General features: G+C 37.8%; 1 protein-coding gene across 1 annotated transcript in view; it reads left to right on the forward strand.

Moving 5' to 3' along the window:
* The window catches only part of glra1 (glycine receptor, alpha 1), a 132,568-nt gene that overhangs the window by 96,569 nt on the left and 16,970 nt on the right, over positions 1-19,029 (forward strand). The window contains exons 6-8 of the mRNA XM_048603733.1: positions 7,017-7,151; positions 9,655-9,869; positions 13,563-13,709. Of these exons, the coding sequence (XP_048459690.1) occupies positions 7,017-7,151; positions 9,655-9,869; positions 13,563-13,709 (497 nt within the window). The remainder of the gene's footprint in view (positions 1-7,016; positions 7,152-9,654; positions 9,870-13,562; positions 13,710-19,029) is intronic.

Genomic DNA, 19,029 nt, shown 5'->3' on the forward strand with positions numbered 1-19,029 from the left:
TTTTGTTATTTTGTGTAATGATCCTGTATTATTTTGTTAAAGAACATTGATAGCCTTGTGTGAATATGTACAGTGGCTAAGTACCACAGTAACTAAAAAATAAGCTTATGATCTACCAAGTTACAGTTATTCTAGGATCTGACTGGTCAAGTATTACCATCAACTGGGATTGTAACCAAGCTAGAGAAAACCTCATAAAAAAGGAAGAAAGAAGACGCAGTGGTTCAGTAAATGTTTTTCAATTGTAATGAGTGATTTAATTTAACTAGAAATCTATGTCCAGTACATAGTTACAGTTACAGTGGAGGAAATAGTTTTATGGAAACCACCAAGGAAACTGGAGAATAGGATAGTCCGAGAATGGAAAAGGTACTAGTTTCATGAGCTAACAGAATTACACCAAAACAATAAAGAAGAAAGGCTGGAACATAAAAGTGATTTTAAAATGTTTTCATTGTAATAAATCTGGACATATTAAATTCGGTTGCTAAAAGTTAGATGGGAGACAAATTGCAAAAATTGGAATGCCTGTGGAATTCATAGAAAAGGGTACATCAGGAAGGAAATGGGTATTGCAACTGTTGCAGTAGTAAAAATGGAGTTTGCTGCCTTGGAACTATTAGGAAGGGATAGATGATTCAAGACGGTCAAGAAAATAGTTCATTGATTATTGATCAAGATAATCAGACCATTGGATCTTCTGAATAATTTATTTCAAAGGGGGAAATATTTCCTTATTCTTCTAATCAAAGAAGAAAGCCAATAAAGGTATTAAGACACACTAGAGTAATTCATTCATTGATACTGGCTGACATGCAATTTGTCTTCTTGAGGAATTACTGAAAGAAAAACTCTTACTTACAAGTACCCGTAAAGGTTATAATCTGATTCTATTATGTAGTTGGCTTAGAGGGGGATTGTATAAATGGAAAACTTAAAGTTAAACTTGTGTAACAAATTCCTTTAGTATGAATTGATTTATCTCAGGGGAATAAACTGACTGGTAAAATAACTCCACAGAGGCTGATACCCTATTATCAAGTCATGGTTTATTTCCACATGAACAGTCTCTGTACTGCCTCTACAGAGGCAGCTATAAGAATACCAGAATCTCTGACACTCCTCTTTTTATCTGTCAGCCAGGGGTCCCTGATTGAACCGGGTTAACAGCCCCAATAATCTGTGAGGTCCAGCAGGTTGACCTCATTACTACAGCTGGTACAAAAATATTGGCCTCACTGAGGGTGCTGGGACAACCCGTAGAAGTAAAAGCAACTGAGATGTCATGCAAGGAATATCTTGGATTATATCATGACTGTGTTCTGACTAGATCTTAGACCCGTAAAATAGACAGGAAAAGGAGAAGTCTATAAATAACAGAAGTGACTTAGAAATTCAGTTATCTGACACGATTTTCAAAAACTTAAATAAGAAGAATGAAGCTAAATGGTATGCCACAGATGTTTAGCCTATCTTCTTTAATAGAAGTGCAAAAGACAGATCTTAAGTTAAGAGAGTTCAAACAACTGCCTCAGAAATTGAATTAGACTGAATCCCTGAATGTGATTATATAAAAGACAATAGTCTTAATGAGGAAATGAAGACCACCACAATATCAACAAATGAGAATTGAAATGTTGGTCATCAGGTAGTATTTCTATCTGAGTATTGTCGTGAAATTTTATGAGTGAATCATGAAATTTCAATGGCAGGTCACTGAAGTATAATGAAAATGCAGCATTACATTATAAAACATGTTATTGGTCAGGATTAAATAAAGTTGTGTCTACATTTGACTGGACATATATATGTCAGGTAATGGGGAAACTGCAACCCACAAATAAACCTGCATGTTTAATTTTGATACCAGCATTCAAAGAACCATTTAGCAGGATGTTAAGAAGCTGTGTAAGACCCCCACCTAAAACCAAGTGGGAATCGGCATATTTTAAAATTCATGGATCTGTCAACAAGATATCCTCAGGCAGTGCCTTTAGGGAAATTACAGCAAAAATCAAGAAATATAATCTGATCAAAGTTCACATTTCGCATCTCAAGTATTCAATGTAATGAATAGTTTGGAAAGGAAACAATTTACAAGTTCAGGTTATCATTCACAAACTCAAGGAGCATTGGAAAGATGATATCAAACGTTAAGGAAAATGACTATTGTCAAGAATATCATAATGATTGGGATAAAGGAATTTATTTGTTAGAATTTTTCATTAATAATGCTTCTAATATGTCTGCAGGATTGATTAAAGAAACATTTATAAACCAAAACTGAGATACAACATTCTCAAAATATGAGCCAGGTTTCTGAGAAAAACTAAACAAAGTATGTGAGTTGCCAAAAAGCATTTGAAATGTGTTCAATAAACAATAGAACCTAGAGCAGATAAAAAGGTCAGAATTTTGCATTTGGGGACAACACATTAGTATTGTTAACTGCCTACCATTAAGGTGAGGTTCGCTGGGCTCTATCAAATCAAAAATTTAAGTTATGTGAAATATGGGCTGAATACTTCAGAGTGGAGGGAAAATCAGTGAGCGAGTCAAAAAATATGTTAGAGATACAATGGCATGGAAGTTAGTCAAAACAGAAGAGCACTTCAAAGTTGTTTTTATAAAGATTTTGAGAAGATTTCTCAAATACACACAGACAAAGAAGGACACAAATTCAACTGGGGCAACACATCCACAATAGCACAAGCCAAACAGAGGCACGCCAGGAAATTCCTGGAGGCCTGGCACTCCAACCGGAACTCCTTCAACAAACACATTGAACTGGACCCGATATATAAACTACTGAAAGATAGAACCACCTCAGCAAACCTGAGGCATATAAATAACAAGAGGGACAGAACACCAACACTTCACCGGAGGTGCACTGACGATGTCACCGAGCAGGTTGACAAAACGTCTGCAACCAAACACACTGGCACGGCAAATAAGAAGAGCACTACAATGGTGAAAAAAAAGGGAGTGAAATACAAGTATCAGAATGATTATAGAATGAATTAGAAATTGAAAATTCAAGAGCTGACCCTCCAGTAATTAGAATAGCTAATATGGAAGTGCCTTAAAGCTAGCTAGAATGTTATACTACCTTCCAGAAAACAATCAAAGTGACTTATGAAAGCTATTGCAGACACATAAATCAACGTATGTAAAAATGTCAAGACAAACACAATTGGCTGCACAAAATGTTAATGCAATGTTTATGCTTTAAACATAAAACAACATCCTTACAGGTGCAACCCAGAGCTCAAATAAGTGAAGATATCAAGTTAATGATGAGCAACATTATTGAACCATATCATGCGAGGTGGTGCTTACTCACAATGTTATGCTAAAATGAAATGGATTGTAAAGATGGTGTATCAATTACTGCAAAGTCAGTGCAGTATTAAAGGCTGGTCTATATTGATTCCATAATTGGAAGGTGGTAATGAGAGGATTGGAATATTTTGTTACATATTTGATGTTCCATTTATGCCTGCAGCCAGAGAAAGTTTTAGCTTTTGCAACACCTGATGGACTTTATCAATGTAAAGTATGCCAGTTGGATTGAAAAATGCACCAGCATCTTTTCAACGATGAACAATAAGGTTATTGAAGGATTATGCAGCAATGTTGTCCACAATTAAGATTTGGTTGTGTTCAGGAAAACCTTTGAAAAATATCTACACCACTTAGACAAGCTGTTTTATCAGTTTCAAAGAGCCAAATTAGTCACACGTTTGATTAAATGTGAATTTGGAAAGTGAAATTGATTTATTTGGGCTATGTTTTGGCATAACCTCAAATCGTACCTCGAGAATAAAAAATGAAGGCTCTCTTGGATTTCTTCATGGCTAAGGCAAAATATAGAAGTTTGTTTCAAATTTCTGCACTGTAGTGGCTCCCCAGATAAATTTAAAGCATTAAGAGAGTAGTGATACTTCACTGGGACTGAATATCTGTAAAGGATATTACTTGGAAATATGTTGAAACATGTTTTATTAAAATTTCTATACACATATATATGTTGTGTTTTATTTTCTTTTGTTAAAGAATGTTGACAGTCTTGTGTGAATATACTCAGTGCCTAACCACCATGGTAACCAACTTCACAATTTAAACTTATGATCTATGAAGCCAGGTTTTACTCTAGGGTCTGACTCGCCCAGTATTACCATCAGCCACAATTATAAAAAATTGCCATAATTAATTTTATTTGTTATCATACTACTCCATGCTAACTTTATTTTCTTTTCCAAATACAAAATGTTGCAGGTGCTGGAAATCTGAAATCAAAATAAGAAATATTGGAAAGACTCAATCAAAGGCTCCTCAACCTATAAAATATATTGTTTCTTCCCATGCCAGCTTTGAATTTACAGCAATTTCCATTGATATTACTCTGTTTGGCATTGTTTTAAATCTCTTATTTTCTTTTATTGTCTCTTCTTTCCGTTGTTCCTTCTGGGTTTCTTGTTTGCTGCTGTTAGTATTTAATGCTTTAATAATCCAAAGTAAGAGGTAACCCTCTACAATAAATCTTTAGTATTGTGCACAAAAGACCAAAATTCTCAGAAATGTAGACATGGGTTTGCTTCCTTTTTTAATACATTTGTTCATGGTCCATGGGTGTCACTCACAAGGCCAACACTTATTGCCCATCCCTTTTTACCATTCATTCATGACTAGGTCAGTTTCTTGCCTATTTCTAATTGTGCCAAAGCCAACTAAGAGTCAACTACATTACTGTGGGCCTGGACGCACATGTAGGCCAGGTCAGGATGACAGATTTCATTCCTTAAAGTACATTAATGAACCATGTGGGCTTTTCCTGACAATTGACAACAGTTTCATGGTCATCATTAGACTCTTAATTCCTGATATTTTGTTGAATTCAATTCCCACCATCTGCCACAAAGGAATTAAAAGTGTGTCCCCAGAAAATTACCTAGATTAATAATCTAGCAATAATACCACTAGGTTATCACTTTGCAATAACCTAATTTGACTTAATTTTGGCCAGTTTATATCAAGAGATGATTGGCAGAGACAGCTGTCACCAAAATACTACTCCTAAATAAAGCTGCTGGAAATTTCCTCTGTCACCTTTTGAGAAAAATCTCATCACTTGGTCTTGCAACATTTTTCCCTTTTATCTCCTCCCTCCCTGCTGTCCAAGGACCCAAACACACCTCCAAGTGAAGAAATGATTTTCTTGCACTTCTTTCAATCTCATCTTCTGTATTCACTGCTCAAAGTACAGTTTCATCTTCATTGGAGAGAGCTGGGTGATCACTTTGTGGAGCTCCATTGTTTTCTCTGTAAGAATGATCCTGACCTTCTAGTTGCCTGCCATTTAAATACCCCATCTTGCTCTTGTCCTAACATTTCTGCAGTGAAGCTCAACACAAGCTGGAGGAACAGCACCTCATTTTCCATTGTACAACTTTCAGAACTCAACATTGAGTTCAACAAAGTCAGAACATGAACATTGTCCTCTATTTTTAATACCCATCCCCCTCCTCCCAGCACCCAGCGTTTTGATGGCACAGTGTTGCTCTCAGCAGAGCTGATCTATTTTCTATTATTCACAATTATCATTAACATATATTTTGCAACAACATATCTCCTTTACCATTTATTAGGAATTCCTCTGTTTTTCGGTCCAGGCACTTTCACTATCTGTCCACCTGCTTCTCATAATTCTTTGTCAACAGCATGAAAGCCATCACTTTACAGCCCTCTTCAGTTCTGAAGAAGAGTCATTGGGCTCAAAATGTTAACTCTGTTTGTCTCTCCTGTAATGATACTTTGACGTTAAGAGGTTATTTTGTCCTTTTTTTTGATAAAGAGAAGTTTTAAAACTGAGGTGCAAAGCTGTTTATTTGGAAAGCCAATAAAGGAAACAGCTTGGTGAGGACTTTGGTTTTTCTTTAAAGTTGAAACAATAGAAACAGCCTGAATGGCTGTGGTCAGGTTTTCACAGAACCAGGATTTTTAGTTTCTTAGTTTTAGTAGCAGTTGCTGTTGGGGTCTTGAAGAAGTGGAAGTTATTTCTCCCTCTCTCGATTAAGGCAAGAGCTGGGAGTTCTCTTCCTGCTGCTGGAGTTGCACATGAGATAATCTGTTTTCTGAATTTGTCTTTTGCCAAGAATGTGTTTATGGAATGTTATTATATTGGAACAGTTACCATTTAGTAGCTAACTAATCTATTATTCTGTTAATTTTTCCAATACAGTTACAGCTAAGCCAGTTCTTTTCTTTACTCTTTCTTTTGTTGTATTTTAATTATAGTGGATGAATAAAGTGTGTTATGCTTCCAATCTAGTAGTTTGACCAATTGAATTGCATCTGGAATGCAGCACCTTACACTTACCTCTAAAATAAGAAAAATTAAGGTCTAAGGCTACCTTCTTAATATATTTTGAGAGGGTCTGGTCTGGTCCATTACAGTCCATAGAGGCTGTCAGACTTGCTGAGTTTTTCGAGCTTTTTCTGTTTTTATTTTAGATTACCAGTGTCTGCTGTATTTTGCTTTTTATCACCTTATCTATTGCCCATCCCACCACTTGCAAACAATGTTGACTACCCTAACTTTGGTCTTTGTGGACCTTCCCGCCATCTAAACCAATGTTCTGCCTCCGAGAAAGAGCCAACGTGTTTCAGTGACTTACCTTTAGGTGACAGAAATCTTATGAGCATTTCCATTTGCATGAGATTTCTAATTCTAGCACCTACTCATTATACTTTTTTGTAGTATTTAGGGAAACTGCTCATTTTTCCTTAATTGTTTTCTCACTGTTATAATTGGCTGCAATAAATATCATAAATCCCCCAGACTTACAAAAAAGTATTGACAGAAATATGAAAAGTAGCCCATGGGGGAACTAAACATATTTGTAAGTTATTCCTGTAATCTTGTGAGAATTTGCTAATGCTTAGTGTTGCAGTATTAAATTTTTGCACTGCTTACTCAAATATAACAAAATTTCTTGCCCTCTTCTGTCCTTCAGTTGGATACACCATGAATGATTTGATATTTCAGTGGGATGAAAAAGCTGTACAGGTAGCTGAAGGATTAACTTTACCACAGTTTATTCTCCAAGAGGAAAAAGATTTAAGAGACTGCACAAAGCACTATAATACAGGTCAGTATTATAACCAGAAACATTGTCACCAACACAATGATCAAGATGACATAACACAGATCAGTGGGACGGTAAAAATTACCTTCTCAGCAAGTGTTATAACCGGAAACATTGTCACTAGCATAGTTATCAAGGTGCCATAACACAGATCAGTGACACGGTGAAAAGTATCTTCTCAGCAATTGTGCATAAGTGCTTAACACTGCAAGGCTCAATGTTTGAGCATAGTGTGAGCAATAGATTTTACCTTCCAATTACAAAGTTGATAGTATTCTCTGTTGCAACTTGTTCTTTCTTTTCCCATTTAGCAGTCTTCCATTGCATTAATGGTGCTATGACATAACTTAATTGAGAGATTTGTGAATCAAAGTGAATAAAAGAAAATGTAGATAACTTGCCTTTAATCATTATTCAGCATTTTTGAGTCAAGGCATTCTGTATCTGTTAAGTTGTTTTGCTTTGATGGATAGTACTTTGTCAGTAGAGTATACGATGTGGTCTAGCATCTCAAAGATTTTTGCACTTGCCACATGTTACAATTTGCTAACTAAATATCCAAATTTTACACAGGAGGTCCCGGAGGCAACAAAATTGCTGTTATCTGTCTGGAACTGAGTGATAAATCACTTGCTGTTCCAATTTATTTGCTCAGGTTACTAGAGGGCATAGGTTTAAGGTGAGATGGGAAAGATTTAAAAGGAGCAACTTTTTCACACAGAGGGTGGTGCATGTATGAAATGAGCTGTCAGAGGAAGTGATGGTGGGTGGTACGATTACAACATCTAAAAAGCATCTGGATGGGTATATGAATAGGAAGGGTTTAGAGGGATATGGGCCAAATGCTGGTAAACAGGACTGGATTTACACAGGATATCTGGTCGGCATGGATGAGTTGGATCGAAGCGTCTGCTTCAGTGCTGTATCTCTATGACTCTCTGGCTCTATTTGGGGGAACAGGAGATATAATGTTTACAATAGTTGCTCTTAATCTGTACACATTTTTAACAAAACTCTTGAATTTTGTTTTCAAACATATGTGTATTCTTTTAAAGAAATGTATTTCCTTTAAGTTCACATGCAATGGAAAAAACCATTGTTTAACTAAACTAGACCCATAGAGGAGAATGCAATATCTCTATACAGTAAATAATACATCAAATGTTCAGTTCCATTCACAAAAGCTCAGATAATTAGCCCATACGTACTCACTTGCAGATCTGATCTGAATAACAGCCACATATATGCTGATGAGTGGCAAGTAACTGTCAACCAATGACCATTTCCAATAAGAGAGAGTCTCATTACCTCTCGTTAATGTTCAACCAGCATTGACTTTCCACCATCAACATTCAAGACATTACCATTGACCAGAAGCTTAACTGGACCAGCAACACAAATAATGACATTGATAGAGCAGGTCAGAGGTTTGAAATTCTGCACTTTCTGACTACCCAAAGGCTTTTCAGCATCTACAAGGCTTGACAGATGTGTGCTGGAGTACTCACTGGTGCCTGGATGAGTACAAATCTAACAGCACTAAAAAACATGTTTGACATTATCCAGGGAAATCACTTACTGGGCAGTCTATCCACCACCTTAAAAAATGACTCACTCCACTTCTGTACACTGTTGAAGCTCACTACAGCTTCTACAGTAGCACACCTCAATCCCATCTCCTCTTACAGACAGATGGACAAGACCAAAAGGAGCATAAGAACATTATAGCCTCCAAGTTCCCATCTAAGTTACAGATATCAATTGGTCTTCTTGTCTTAAAGAGGTCTTTTCCCAATTTAACAGCATGACTAGGGGGCATGTAAGTCAAAGATTTGTGTACAGAATATGCATTTTTTGTTTTGCCATTGCAAATCATCAGAAATTCAAAGAAGGCGAATTTCAGATTCCTGAGATACGTGACAGATAGACAAAGTCAGAGAATTAGCCCTTTCAAACTGAACAAATCTTTATTATGGTCACAAAATTTCAGCCTTTCAAAATCTCATTTGAAAAAATAATGTCCCTCTTATAAACATATAAAATGTTAAACAGTACAAGGATTCATTCTCCCATTGAACACACCCCTAATCCACTTAGAAACACCAGATGAGTTATAGAATCACACAGCATGAAAGACCATTATCATTGTGTCTCTGTTAGCTCCTTAAAAGAGCTGGTCTTTCTCCCCTTCTCTTTCCATATTGCTTTGCAAGTCTTTGCACTTGTAATTACCCATATATAGTTCCCTTTTGAAAGTTACTTTGAATCAGATTCCACCATTCCATGTGATTCTATGTCATAACAAAGGATGTGCCAAAAACAAAACAAAATTCTGTTCATCTCCCCTCTGATTCTTCTGATGGTTATCTTTAATCTGTATTCTCTGGTCATTGACCTTACTGCCAATGCAAACAGTTTCTCTGAAACACATTGAAACAATGTAGACTTTGTTTAGAGACATTACGGATATTATTCATGTCATGTTGACTTTTCTGCCCCACTCCAGGGAAATTTACTTGTATAGAGGCACGTTTCCACCTGGAAAGACAGATGGGTTACTACTTAATCCAGATGTATATTCCAAGCCTCCTCATTGTTATCCTGTCCTGGGTCTCCTTCTGGATCAATATGGATGCAGCACCAGCACGTGTTGGTCTAGGAATTACAACTGTGCTTACCATGACCACTCAGAGTTCAGGATCCCGAGCATCACTACCAAAGGTAACAGACCATAGGTTGAGCGAAGGGCAGACTTGTCTTGTATAAATCAAAAGCACTTAATAGATTCTACATTCAGTTTTAAAGTCTTGTTCTATCTGGAATTTTGCATGGATATAACCTATAACAACATTCAATGCATAATCTTTGTTTTCTGCATTATGGGCTTAACTTTAACTCAGAAGGTGCAAGTTATTACCTTCCGACATTATGTTGTGAACTTTGGAAAGTCGGCCCATTCACCTGGAATTTGGTGTCTGAGAGTCAAGAGTAGTCTGGAGTCAGCCTTGCCACTGTTCAATGCAGCAACAAAGGTGGACAGATGCCATGGTGAGCAGGTTATAAGGTCCACCTTCATGACTTGGGACAAGGGCCCAATTCGCTTGTTAGAGGTTCTAGCCATACTCCTCATTTAATTCCCATTGGCAACTGTATCAATAAAATAGACTGAGCAGTGGCCAGAATCTGTTTCAGCAAGTGAATACTAATGGAGTTCCAAGACTCACTAACGGCTTTAACTCTGTAGGGAATTGTTTATACAGCTGTAAATAAGTATACTAGCTTTGTTTGACAGTTTTATGATATTTAAATAAGCTTATCTTTCTTTATAGTTTTATTTTGTAACTGTTTGTATATTGGTACAGGATTAGTGCATGTTAGATGGATTAGAAGTGTTTTCAATGACAGTATGAATGCATGTATTCTATTTATATGTTAAGAGTCATAAAAGGGATAATTTTTCTCAAAAGGGATTTGGAAATGCCAATGTTCTGTGACCATTTGAAAGCCTTATCAGTGCTGTCATATTGCTCATTGCCTCTGTTCCTGCTGGATACTAGAAACTGCTTCAAAAGTTCAGCAGATGTCAGGACAATAAATCAATCTGTAAATTAAACTCCAGTATACCTTACTTACATAATTATCTATTTTCCATTCTGATGAATGCCGAAGGAGAGTTTAAGATAAAGTAACACTAATGTAAGTGAATACTTACACAATGCTCGTCAATTTAATGGTCATCTATCTCTTCAGGGCAGAGGCATATGCAGTAAAAAACAGATTGAGCCTATCAACTATCTTAACATGGTATGGTTTGTGAACTCCCCCTCCTCTACTAAAAACAGCAATCTCTGAGATAAATGTGTCTGGAGGACATATTTAAACATATTTGAGTGTCAGTTCATAATCTGCCACCTTTCCTGTTCCATGAAACATGAAATGCAATCAGAATGGAATGGCAAGTGTCAACTTGTACAGTATAAGCCATGCATATCTCCTATTTTGTCCCTCAATGCAGATTTGCTCAACGTCATGACAAGATAATTCAGACCTACGTCTCTTGGTACAAAATTACAGATTATATGGATTGAAAACTAATGATCAACAGGAAAGGATAGTGATATGTGAAATTGCTGTAATAGGGATGCACTGATCAGTGGTGCTACAAATCAGTGGTGCTACAAATAACCTGCTAGGTTATTTGATGCTTCCATATCAAGCAAACTACGAGCAATACAAGCAGATAAATACCTGTATGCTGTTGTTGAGAAAATATTTTGAAGTAATTCTTCCAAATGGGTTGAGAATTGGCAAAGACATTTTAGGATGAATTTTCAGGATCTATTATTGTCAAAAATTGCTGTGGATGGGGGCTAAAAATTATGAAACAGACCGTTGTGTTGGCTTTCTGACTTCTTCACCCCATTCCTGAAATTGCCATTTTGGCTGGTGTGTTCCGATGCCAGGAAGGTTATCACCTTCCACAAGGAGGTAGGAAATTCACCTGGACTGGTGCCTTGTTAACAATACTTAGTGGAGACACACTGGAATTTTGCAGTCAGTTTTCAGTTTCTGAAAGTGATTGAAGAGGGGCAGGTTAACTGTCTGAAGCTGGGCACCCAGCTGTATTCTGGGCTGTCAGCATCCCTGTAAGCACTACACACCCACCTTGTTTGACTGACTGGAAGGTATAGCCAAAGTTCAGCCTACTGAAGGGTTCACTACTTCCCAACTCACCATCTCCCACTGTGGGGCTGGTCATTTATTGTACTTTTTCTGTGAAAGTTTCAAAATATAATTGAGAAGGTGCCTTTCTCTTGAATCACTCTCCCAGTTACTAACTTTGTCTGGAAACTGGCTGCTTCTCTGAGGCTGAAAGTCAGTCTCCATGTTAGTTAAGGGCTCGCGCACATGAAAGTCGTGACTTTAATCAGTTTCCCACTGGAGGTGAGTTTAGGACCGAAAACAGACCCACTCTCGTTTCCCAAGTCCAACAATAAATTTCAGCTGAGTGTGAGGTAATGTAACAAATATTTGACTGGACCGGAATTTTTTATATAGCACGGAAGGGGGCAACAGACCTGCAGGATTAGGTTAACTTAAACCTCACCAGAATACATAACTGTTACCCCAAGAAATAGCAATGCCATTTGAACTTTATGGACTGGAGGTGTGTATTGAGATAAGGTCAGAGGAGGTAGACTACTTTTGTTTGACAGTGATCAGTGAACTGAAAAATACAGATTTTAACAATTTCTGATTTACAAATTAGAAGAATCTTTTTCCAAGGAGTAGCAAATGTGGTACAGACTACCAAATTTAATCCAAAAATAAATCTGAAATAATAGCAGAAAATAGTGGAATTACTGTGCATCTTTACAGAGAGGCAGTTAATGTTTCAGGTCAAGATCGTTCATCTGTTCTAATGAATGGTCATGAACTGAAAATTTTTAACTCTGTTCCTTTTCCTCTCTGTCTGTCTGTCCACAGAGGATTTTTTTTAAATTATATCCATCCATGGGATGTGGGCATCACTGACTAAACCAGCATTTATTTCCCAGAGGGCAGTTAAGAATCAACCACATTGCTATGGGTTTATAGACATAAGATCAGACCAGGTAAAGACAGTAGATTTCTTTTCCTGTAGTGAACCAGTGGTTTTCTTTGGCAGTGGTCACATGGTTATTGCTAGTGCAGCTTTCAACTCTCATTTTTATTGAATTCAAGTTTCACCATCTGTCATAGTGCACTTTGAACATAAGCCTCCAGAAAGTTTGACAGCATCCTAGAGTGTAGCCCAGTGGCAATGTCACCACACCATTCCTGCGTTAGATATACTGACTTTTTTCCAGGATTTGCTGCTTTTATACCAAGGGTAACTTGTTATGTTTACAAACAATTTCGATTAATTGAGAAAGGAGAATGACAGTTATATAGATGACCTCTGGATATGGTTAATGATATTATTACAGGTAGAGATTTGCCTGAGCCTTTTCAGATGATAACAATACCAATATCGTGGTGGAGATATCTTGTTAGGGAAGAGGGAAATCCATGTTTGAAGCAGTTATGCAGCAGCTGTGGGTGCACGATTTTTTCTTATTCATAGCCTTCTCTTGTCCTTCAGTTCTCTGTATCTGTGAGAAATTCCTAACAATATCTGTTGGACATTCCCAATATTTCCAATGCCATTTTCCCATCTCTTGTTTATATCTTTTTTCTGTTTTCTTAGGTCTTTCTTGGCGAATCGAATTGCGCTTCCATTTCCTGTTTTCCTTTCAAATTATATTGTGGTGGAAAATGATCAAGAGGCTTATCCATGTGAAACTCTGTTGAATGGAATAGCAACTAAAGTTTGGTTAATATGCAGATGCTAATAACAGCATCACAAATAATGATTGTCTTTCCTTACTTCAGGTATCCTATGTAAAAGCCATTGACATCTGGATGGCTGTCTGCTTACTCTTTGTCTTCTCTGCACTATTGGAATATGCAGCTGTTAACTTTGTGTCTCGTCAACATAAAGAACTGCTGAGGTTTCGCCGGCGAAGACGCCTGCACAAGGTAGAGACTAGAGAGATAAGACAAAAGACCCCTTTTTATAAAAACACACTTGATTAGGGTATAACTTGAGAGACAGAGACAGAGGACTATTTTGTTGTGTGTATATAGATAATAATATGAAGCCAAGATGAGGAACAAAGTAATTATTTCTCCAAGAAGTGTGAATTATAATTAGTGTTTGCATAGCACCTTTAATAGAGAAATATATACCAAGAGACTTCGCAGAAAACTAATCAGATTAAAATTGTTGCTGAGATTATTGGAGAAGTCAGCAAAAACTTGGAGTGTTAATGGAGGAAGAGATAGAAATGGAAAACTTTTATGGAAGGATTGGTGGAGGAAAGGACCCGGACATTTCAAGGTGCACCCACCACTGGTGGGAAGGAAGGTGTGAGGTATGTACAAGAAAGCAGGATAGTGGAAATGTAGAATTCTTGGATTGTTGTGGGATTGGTAAAGATTACAGAGAAAGGGAGGGATGAAACCTTGAGAACTGGAATTTGAGAAACCTTACTGAAAGGTTCTTCTTACTCGAACACTCATACTTGCTTTGCAAAGAAATTCTTTACTTGAAGGTGATGACCATTGGTAAAAGAGAGAAAGCATCCCTAACTTTAAACATTATGTTGGGAGAGGCTACTACTGAGATTGAACTTATGGTTAAATGACTTAGGCCTAAACTCAAATCATGATAGGAAATGAACTATGTGAATTATGGTACCAGGCTGCTTTATTGATCATATACTCACAGTGTTAAGAATTATGGGTTCATATTGTATTCTCTTTTCTTTATATTTGTGGCAAATGGGAGTACCATATGTTAATTTATGTTCAATAAATGTGCTCATCAAGATGTTAGGAAACTGAATTTCTCCATAATTGCATCCATTGACAGCATCAAGTTTCTACACATTGGAGTCAGATGTGGAATAAAACTCACTTCACTTAATCTCTTCAACTCAATCCTAGAATAGTATCTTCATTCTACCCAATAATGCTTTCTTCCTAATCTAGTCATTCTTGTGGGTTCTCCGTAATACAAACACTTGCATCATGTTTTGCCTAAATATCTCAGAAAATTGTGTGATAAATTACTTTTAGAAGTGCAATGAATTCTTAACTATGCAAACAAAATAGCCAGCCAGTGTTAAATGCAATGAGACAAATGGCCTTTTGGTATCGGCTGAGCAAGATTTCTAATTTAATACAATAATAACTAATTATGAGCAATTGTGCGCTCCAGAAATTTGGTTGTGTCATTTCAACATGGCTTTTCATAAAATCTTTGCAGTTGCTAATGAGAACGCAGTTCCATTCCATCAATACTGGCTAAATGTGAATCCATGCAGCAGAAGTGCATAAGAGGTAGATCATCCAAGTATCTCTGAGTATTTAATTATAACAATGGAGTTAATTTATATGAGAGCACAGTGTTCATCAAAGTAGTACTGGACTGGCTGGCATCAAGGTGCCCTACAAAAATTGACGTCAAAGGGAATCAAAAAGGAAATTTTCCATTGCTTAGAGTCATAAATAACACAAAGGAAGATAATTAGCCTCCAACAACCACAATCATTTCAGACCCAGAGCATCACTGCAGGAACTCCTTAGTGTAGTGTTCTAGAACCAACTGTCTTCTGCTGCTTCATCAATGAACGTTCCTCCATAAGGTCAGAAGTGGGAATATTCACTGATGATTGCCATGTTCAGAACAATTTACAACTTTTCAGGTAGTGAAAAGGCCCAGGCTTGAATGCAGCAAGACCTGGATTACATTTGGCCTTGCAATAATAATTGGCAAGTAACATTCATGCCACATTAATGCCAGACAATAACAATCTCCAAAAAGAGAGAATCTAACCATCTACTATTGACATTCAGTGGCGTTACCACTGCTGAAGTTTCTATCATTAATATCCTAACAGTTACCATTGATCAGATCAGAAGCATAAATAAGCCAGTTTAATAAGTACTGTCATTAAATGAGCAGGACAGAGGTTGGAAATCCTTTGACAAGTAACTAATCTCTGACCCTCCATCTGTAAGACTCAACTCAGGGGCATGTTACAATACTCTCCACTTTCCTGAATGAGCACAGTTTCACCAGCACTGAAGTAGATTGATACCATCTTAAGTAAAGTAACCTACTTGATCAGCACCCAATCGACCATCTTAAATACTTATTCCCTCTATTGTTGATATACATCAGTGTTAATGTTTACTATTTTGCATGATACACTGCAGCAGCTTATCAACACTTCCTTAGACAGCACCCTCCAATGTCATGACCTCTACAACCTCAAAGGACAAGGGTAGAAGAAATAAACTAGCTCAGAATATAAAAACAGGCAGCAAAAGTTTCTATAAATATGTAAATCATAAAAGAGTGGCGAAGGTAAACATTGGTCCTTTAGAGGATGAGAAGGCCAATTTAATAACTGGGAATGAGGAAATAGCCAAGACATTAAGCAGTTATTTCGTGTTCGTCTTCACAGTGGAAGACACAAGTAACATGCCGAAAACTAATGGCAAGAAGGTTATAGCAGGTGAGGACCTAGAAATTATCATTATCACTAAGGAGGCAGTGTTGGGCAAGCTAATGGGGCTAAAGGTAGACAAATCTCCTGGCTCTGATGAAATGCATCCCTGGGTACTGAAAGAGGTAATGGGGGAAATAGCAAATGCACTAGTAATTATGTACCAGAATTCACTGGACTCTGGGGTGGTTCCCGCAGATTGGAAAACAGCCAATGTGACGCCACTGTTTAAAAAAGGAAGTAGACAAAAAGCAGGTAACAATAAGCCAGTTAGTGGGGAAAATGCTTGAATCTATCATTAATGAAGAAATAGCAAGACATCTGGATATAAATTGTCCCATTGGGAACACCCAGCACGGGTTCATGAAGGGTAGGTCATGTTTAACTAATTTGGTGGAATTCTTTGAGGACATTACTTGCATGGTGGACAATGAGGAACCTGTGGATGTGGTGTATCTGGATTTCCAGAAGGCATTTGACAAGGTGCCACACCAAAGGCTGCTACATAAGATAAATTTGCACGATATTACAGGTAATGTATTGGCATGGATAGAGGATTGGTTGACCAGTAGAAAGCAAAGAGTAGGGGTAAATGGGTGTTTTTCTGGTTGGCGGTCAGTGGCTAGTGGTGTGCCTCAGGGATCAGTGTTGGGACCTAAATTGTTTACAGTTTACATAGGTGACTTGGAGTTGGGGACTAAGTGTGGTGTGTCAAAATTTGCAGATGACACTAAGGTGAGTAGTAGAGCAAAGTGTGTAGAAGACACTGAAAGTCTGCAGAGGGATATAGATAGTCTAAGTGAGTGGGCAAAGGTCTGGCAGATGGAGTACAATGTTGATAAGTGTAAGATTATCCATTTTGGTAGGAATAACAGCAAAATGGACTGTTTTAAACGGTAAAAAAATTGCAGCACGCTGCTGTGCAGAGGGACTTGTGCATGAATGATTCATGTCCTTGTGCATGAATCGCTGAAGGTGGGATTGCAGGTGCAGCAGGTGATTAAAAAGGCAAATGGAATTTTGTCTGCCATTGCTCGAGGGATGGAGTTTAAAAACAGGGAGGCTATGCTGCAGCTTTATAGGGTCCTGGTGAGGCCACACCTGGAGTACTGTGTGCAGTTTTGGTCTCCTTACTTGAGAAGAGATATACTAGCACTGGAGTGGGTGCAGAGGAGATTCACTCGGTTGATTCCAGAGTTGAGAGGGTTGGATTATGAGGACAGACTGAGTAGACTGGAATTATACTCATTGGAATTCAGAAGATTGAGGGGAGATCTTATAGAAACATATAAGATAATGAAAGGAATAGAAAAAGTAGAGGCAGGGTGGTTGTTTCCGCTAGCAGGTGAAACTAGCACCAGGGGGCATAGCCTCAAAATAAAGGGAAGCAGATGTAGGACTGAGGTCAGGAGGAACTTCTTCACCCAAAGGATTGTGAATCTGTGGAATTCCCTGCCCAGTGAAGTGGTTGAAGCTACCTCGCTGAATGTTTTTAAGGCAAGGCTAGATAAATTTTTGAACAGTAAAGGAATTAAGGGTTATGGTGAGTGAGCGGGTAAGTGGAGCTGAGTCTCAAAAAGATCAGCCATGATCTTATTGAATGGCGGGGCAGGCTCCAGGGGCCAGATGGCCTACTCCTGCTCCTAGTTCTTATGTTCTTATGTTCTTAAATGTGGGAGCATCAGCACCTGCAAGTCCCTTCCAAGTCATAAATCCTCGTGACTTGGAATCATATTGCCATTCCTTCACTATCACTGGGCTAAAATTCCTAACAGGGAATTTTGTGAGTGTAGCTGTACCATATCTACTGCAGCAGGCAAGAAAGTGGCTCAGCACCACATTGTCAAGGGTGATTAGAAATGGCCAGTGGATAGCCAGAGATATTCACATCCCCTATACAAATAAATAAATATCATTTGGAATTCCAGTGAAGTGTATTACCTAGCCATAAGAGGCAAGTTTATTTTAAAAGTTCTTCACACACTGAATTCACTACCTCTGCCTCAGAACACCGGTAATAAGCAGAAACTGGGCTTAAGAATATCTCTGGTGTGATATGAAAATAAATGCATTTGATCAAAGATCTCTGGCTAGTATTTGTAATTAAATCACAAACAAAGGACCATATCGACCTGAGATAGTAGGAACTGCAGATGCTGGAGAATCCGAGACAACAAGGTGCAGAGCTGGATGAACACAACAGGCCAAGCAGCATCATAGGAGCAGAAAGGCTGACGTTTCGGGCCTAGACCCTTCATCAGAAAGCATGGTATATCCATGGTATATCCTGATGAAGGGTCTAGGCCCGAAACGTCAGCCTTTCTGCTCCTATGATGCTGCTTGGCCTGCTGTGTTCATCCAGCTCTGCACCTTGTTGTCTACCATATCGACCTTTCTAGTTGATCAATAGATTGATTGGTACTCATTATAATGAGTAGAACAGGCAGTGGATCAAATATGTGTTGACTCCACTGGAACTAAAAATTCTCACTGACCTGGCACTAGCAACATAAGATTTTTTTTGTGCTTCAGGCATATCACACATCCTTAAAGGAGAAATATTATTGTGGATATACCATGCAAAAAGCACTAGTGTATATGAGCTGCCTTGAAAGTGTCTCTTGAAGCTAACAACGTAACGTTAGCCACTTCTTATAATGATTAGGTTGTGTCAATGCAATCAAACAGTAGCTACTAAAAATAGTTTGCATTCCAGTTGCCAACATTTTCAAGCACCAGCTCAGCTACACATGTGTCAGAAGATTGTACTGATAAACTTCAGA

The sequence above is a fragment of the Rhincodon typus genome, chromosome 12 (assembly GCF_021869965.1).
Source record: "Rhincodon typus isolate 14 chromosome 12, sRhiTyp1.1, whole genome shotgun sequence".
NCBI lineage: Eukaryota > Metazoa > Chordata > Chondrichthyes > Orectolobiformes > Rhincodontidae > Rhincodon > Rhincodon typus.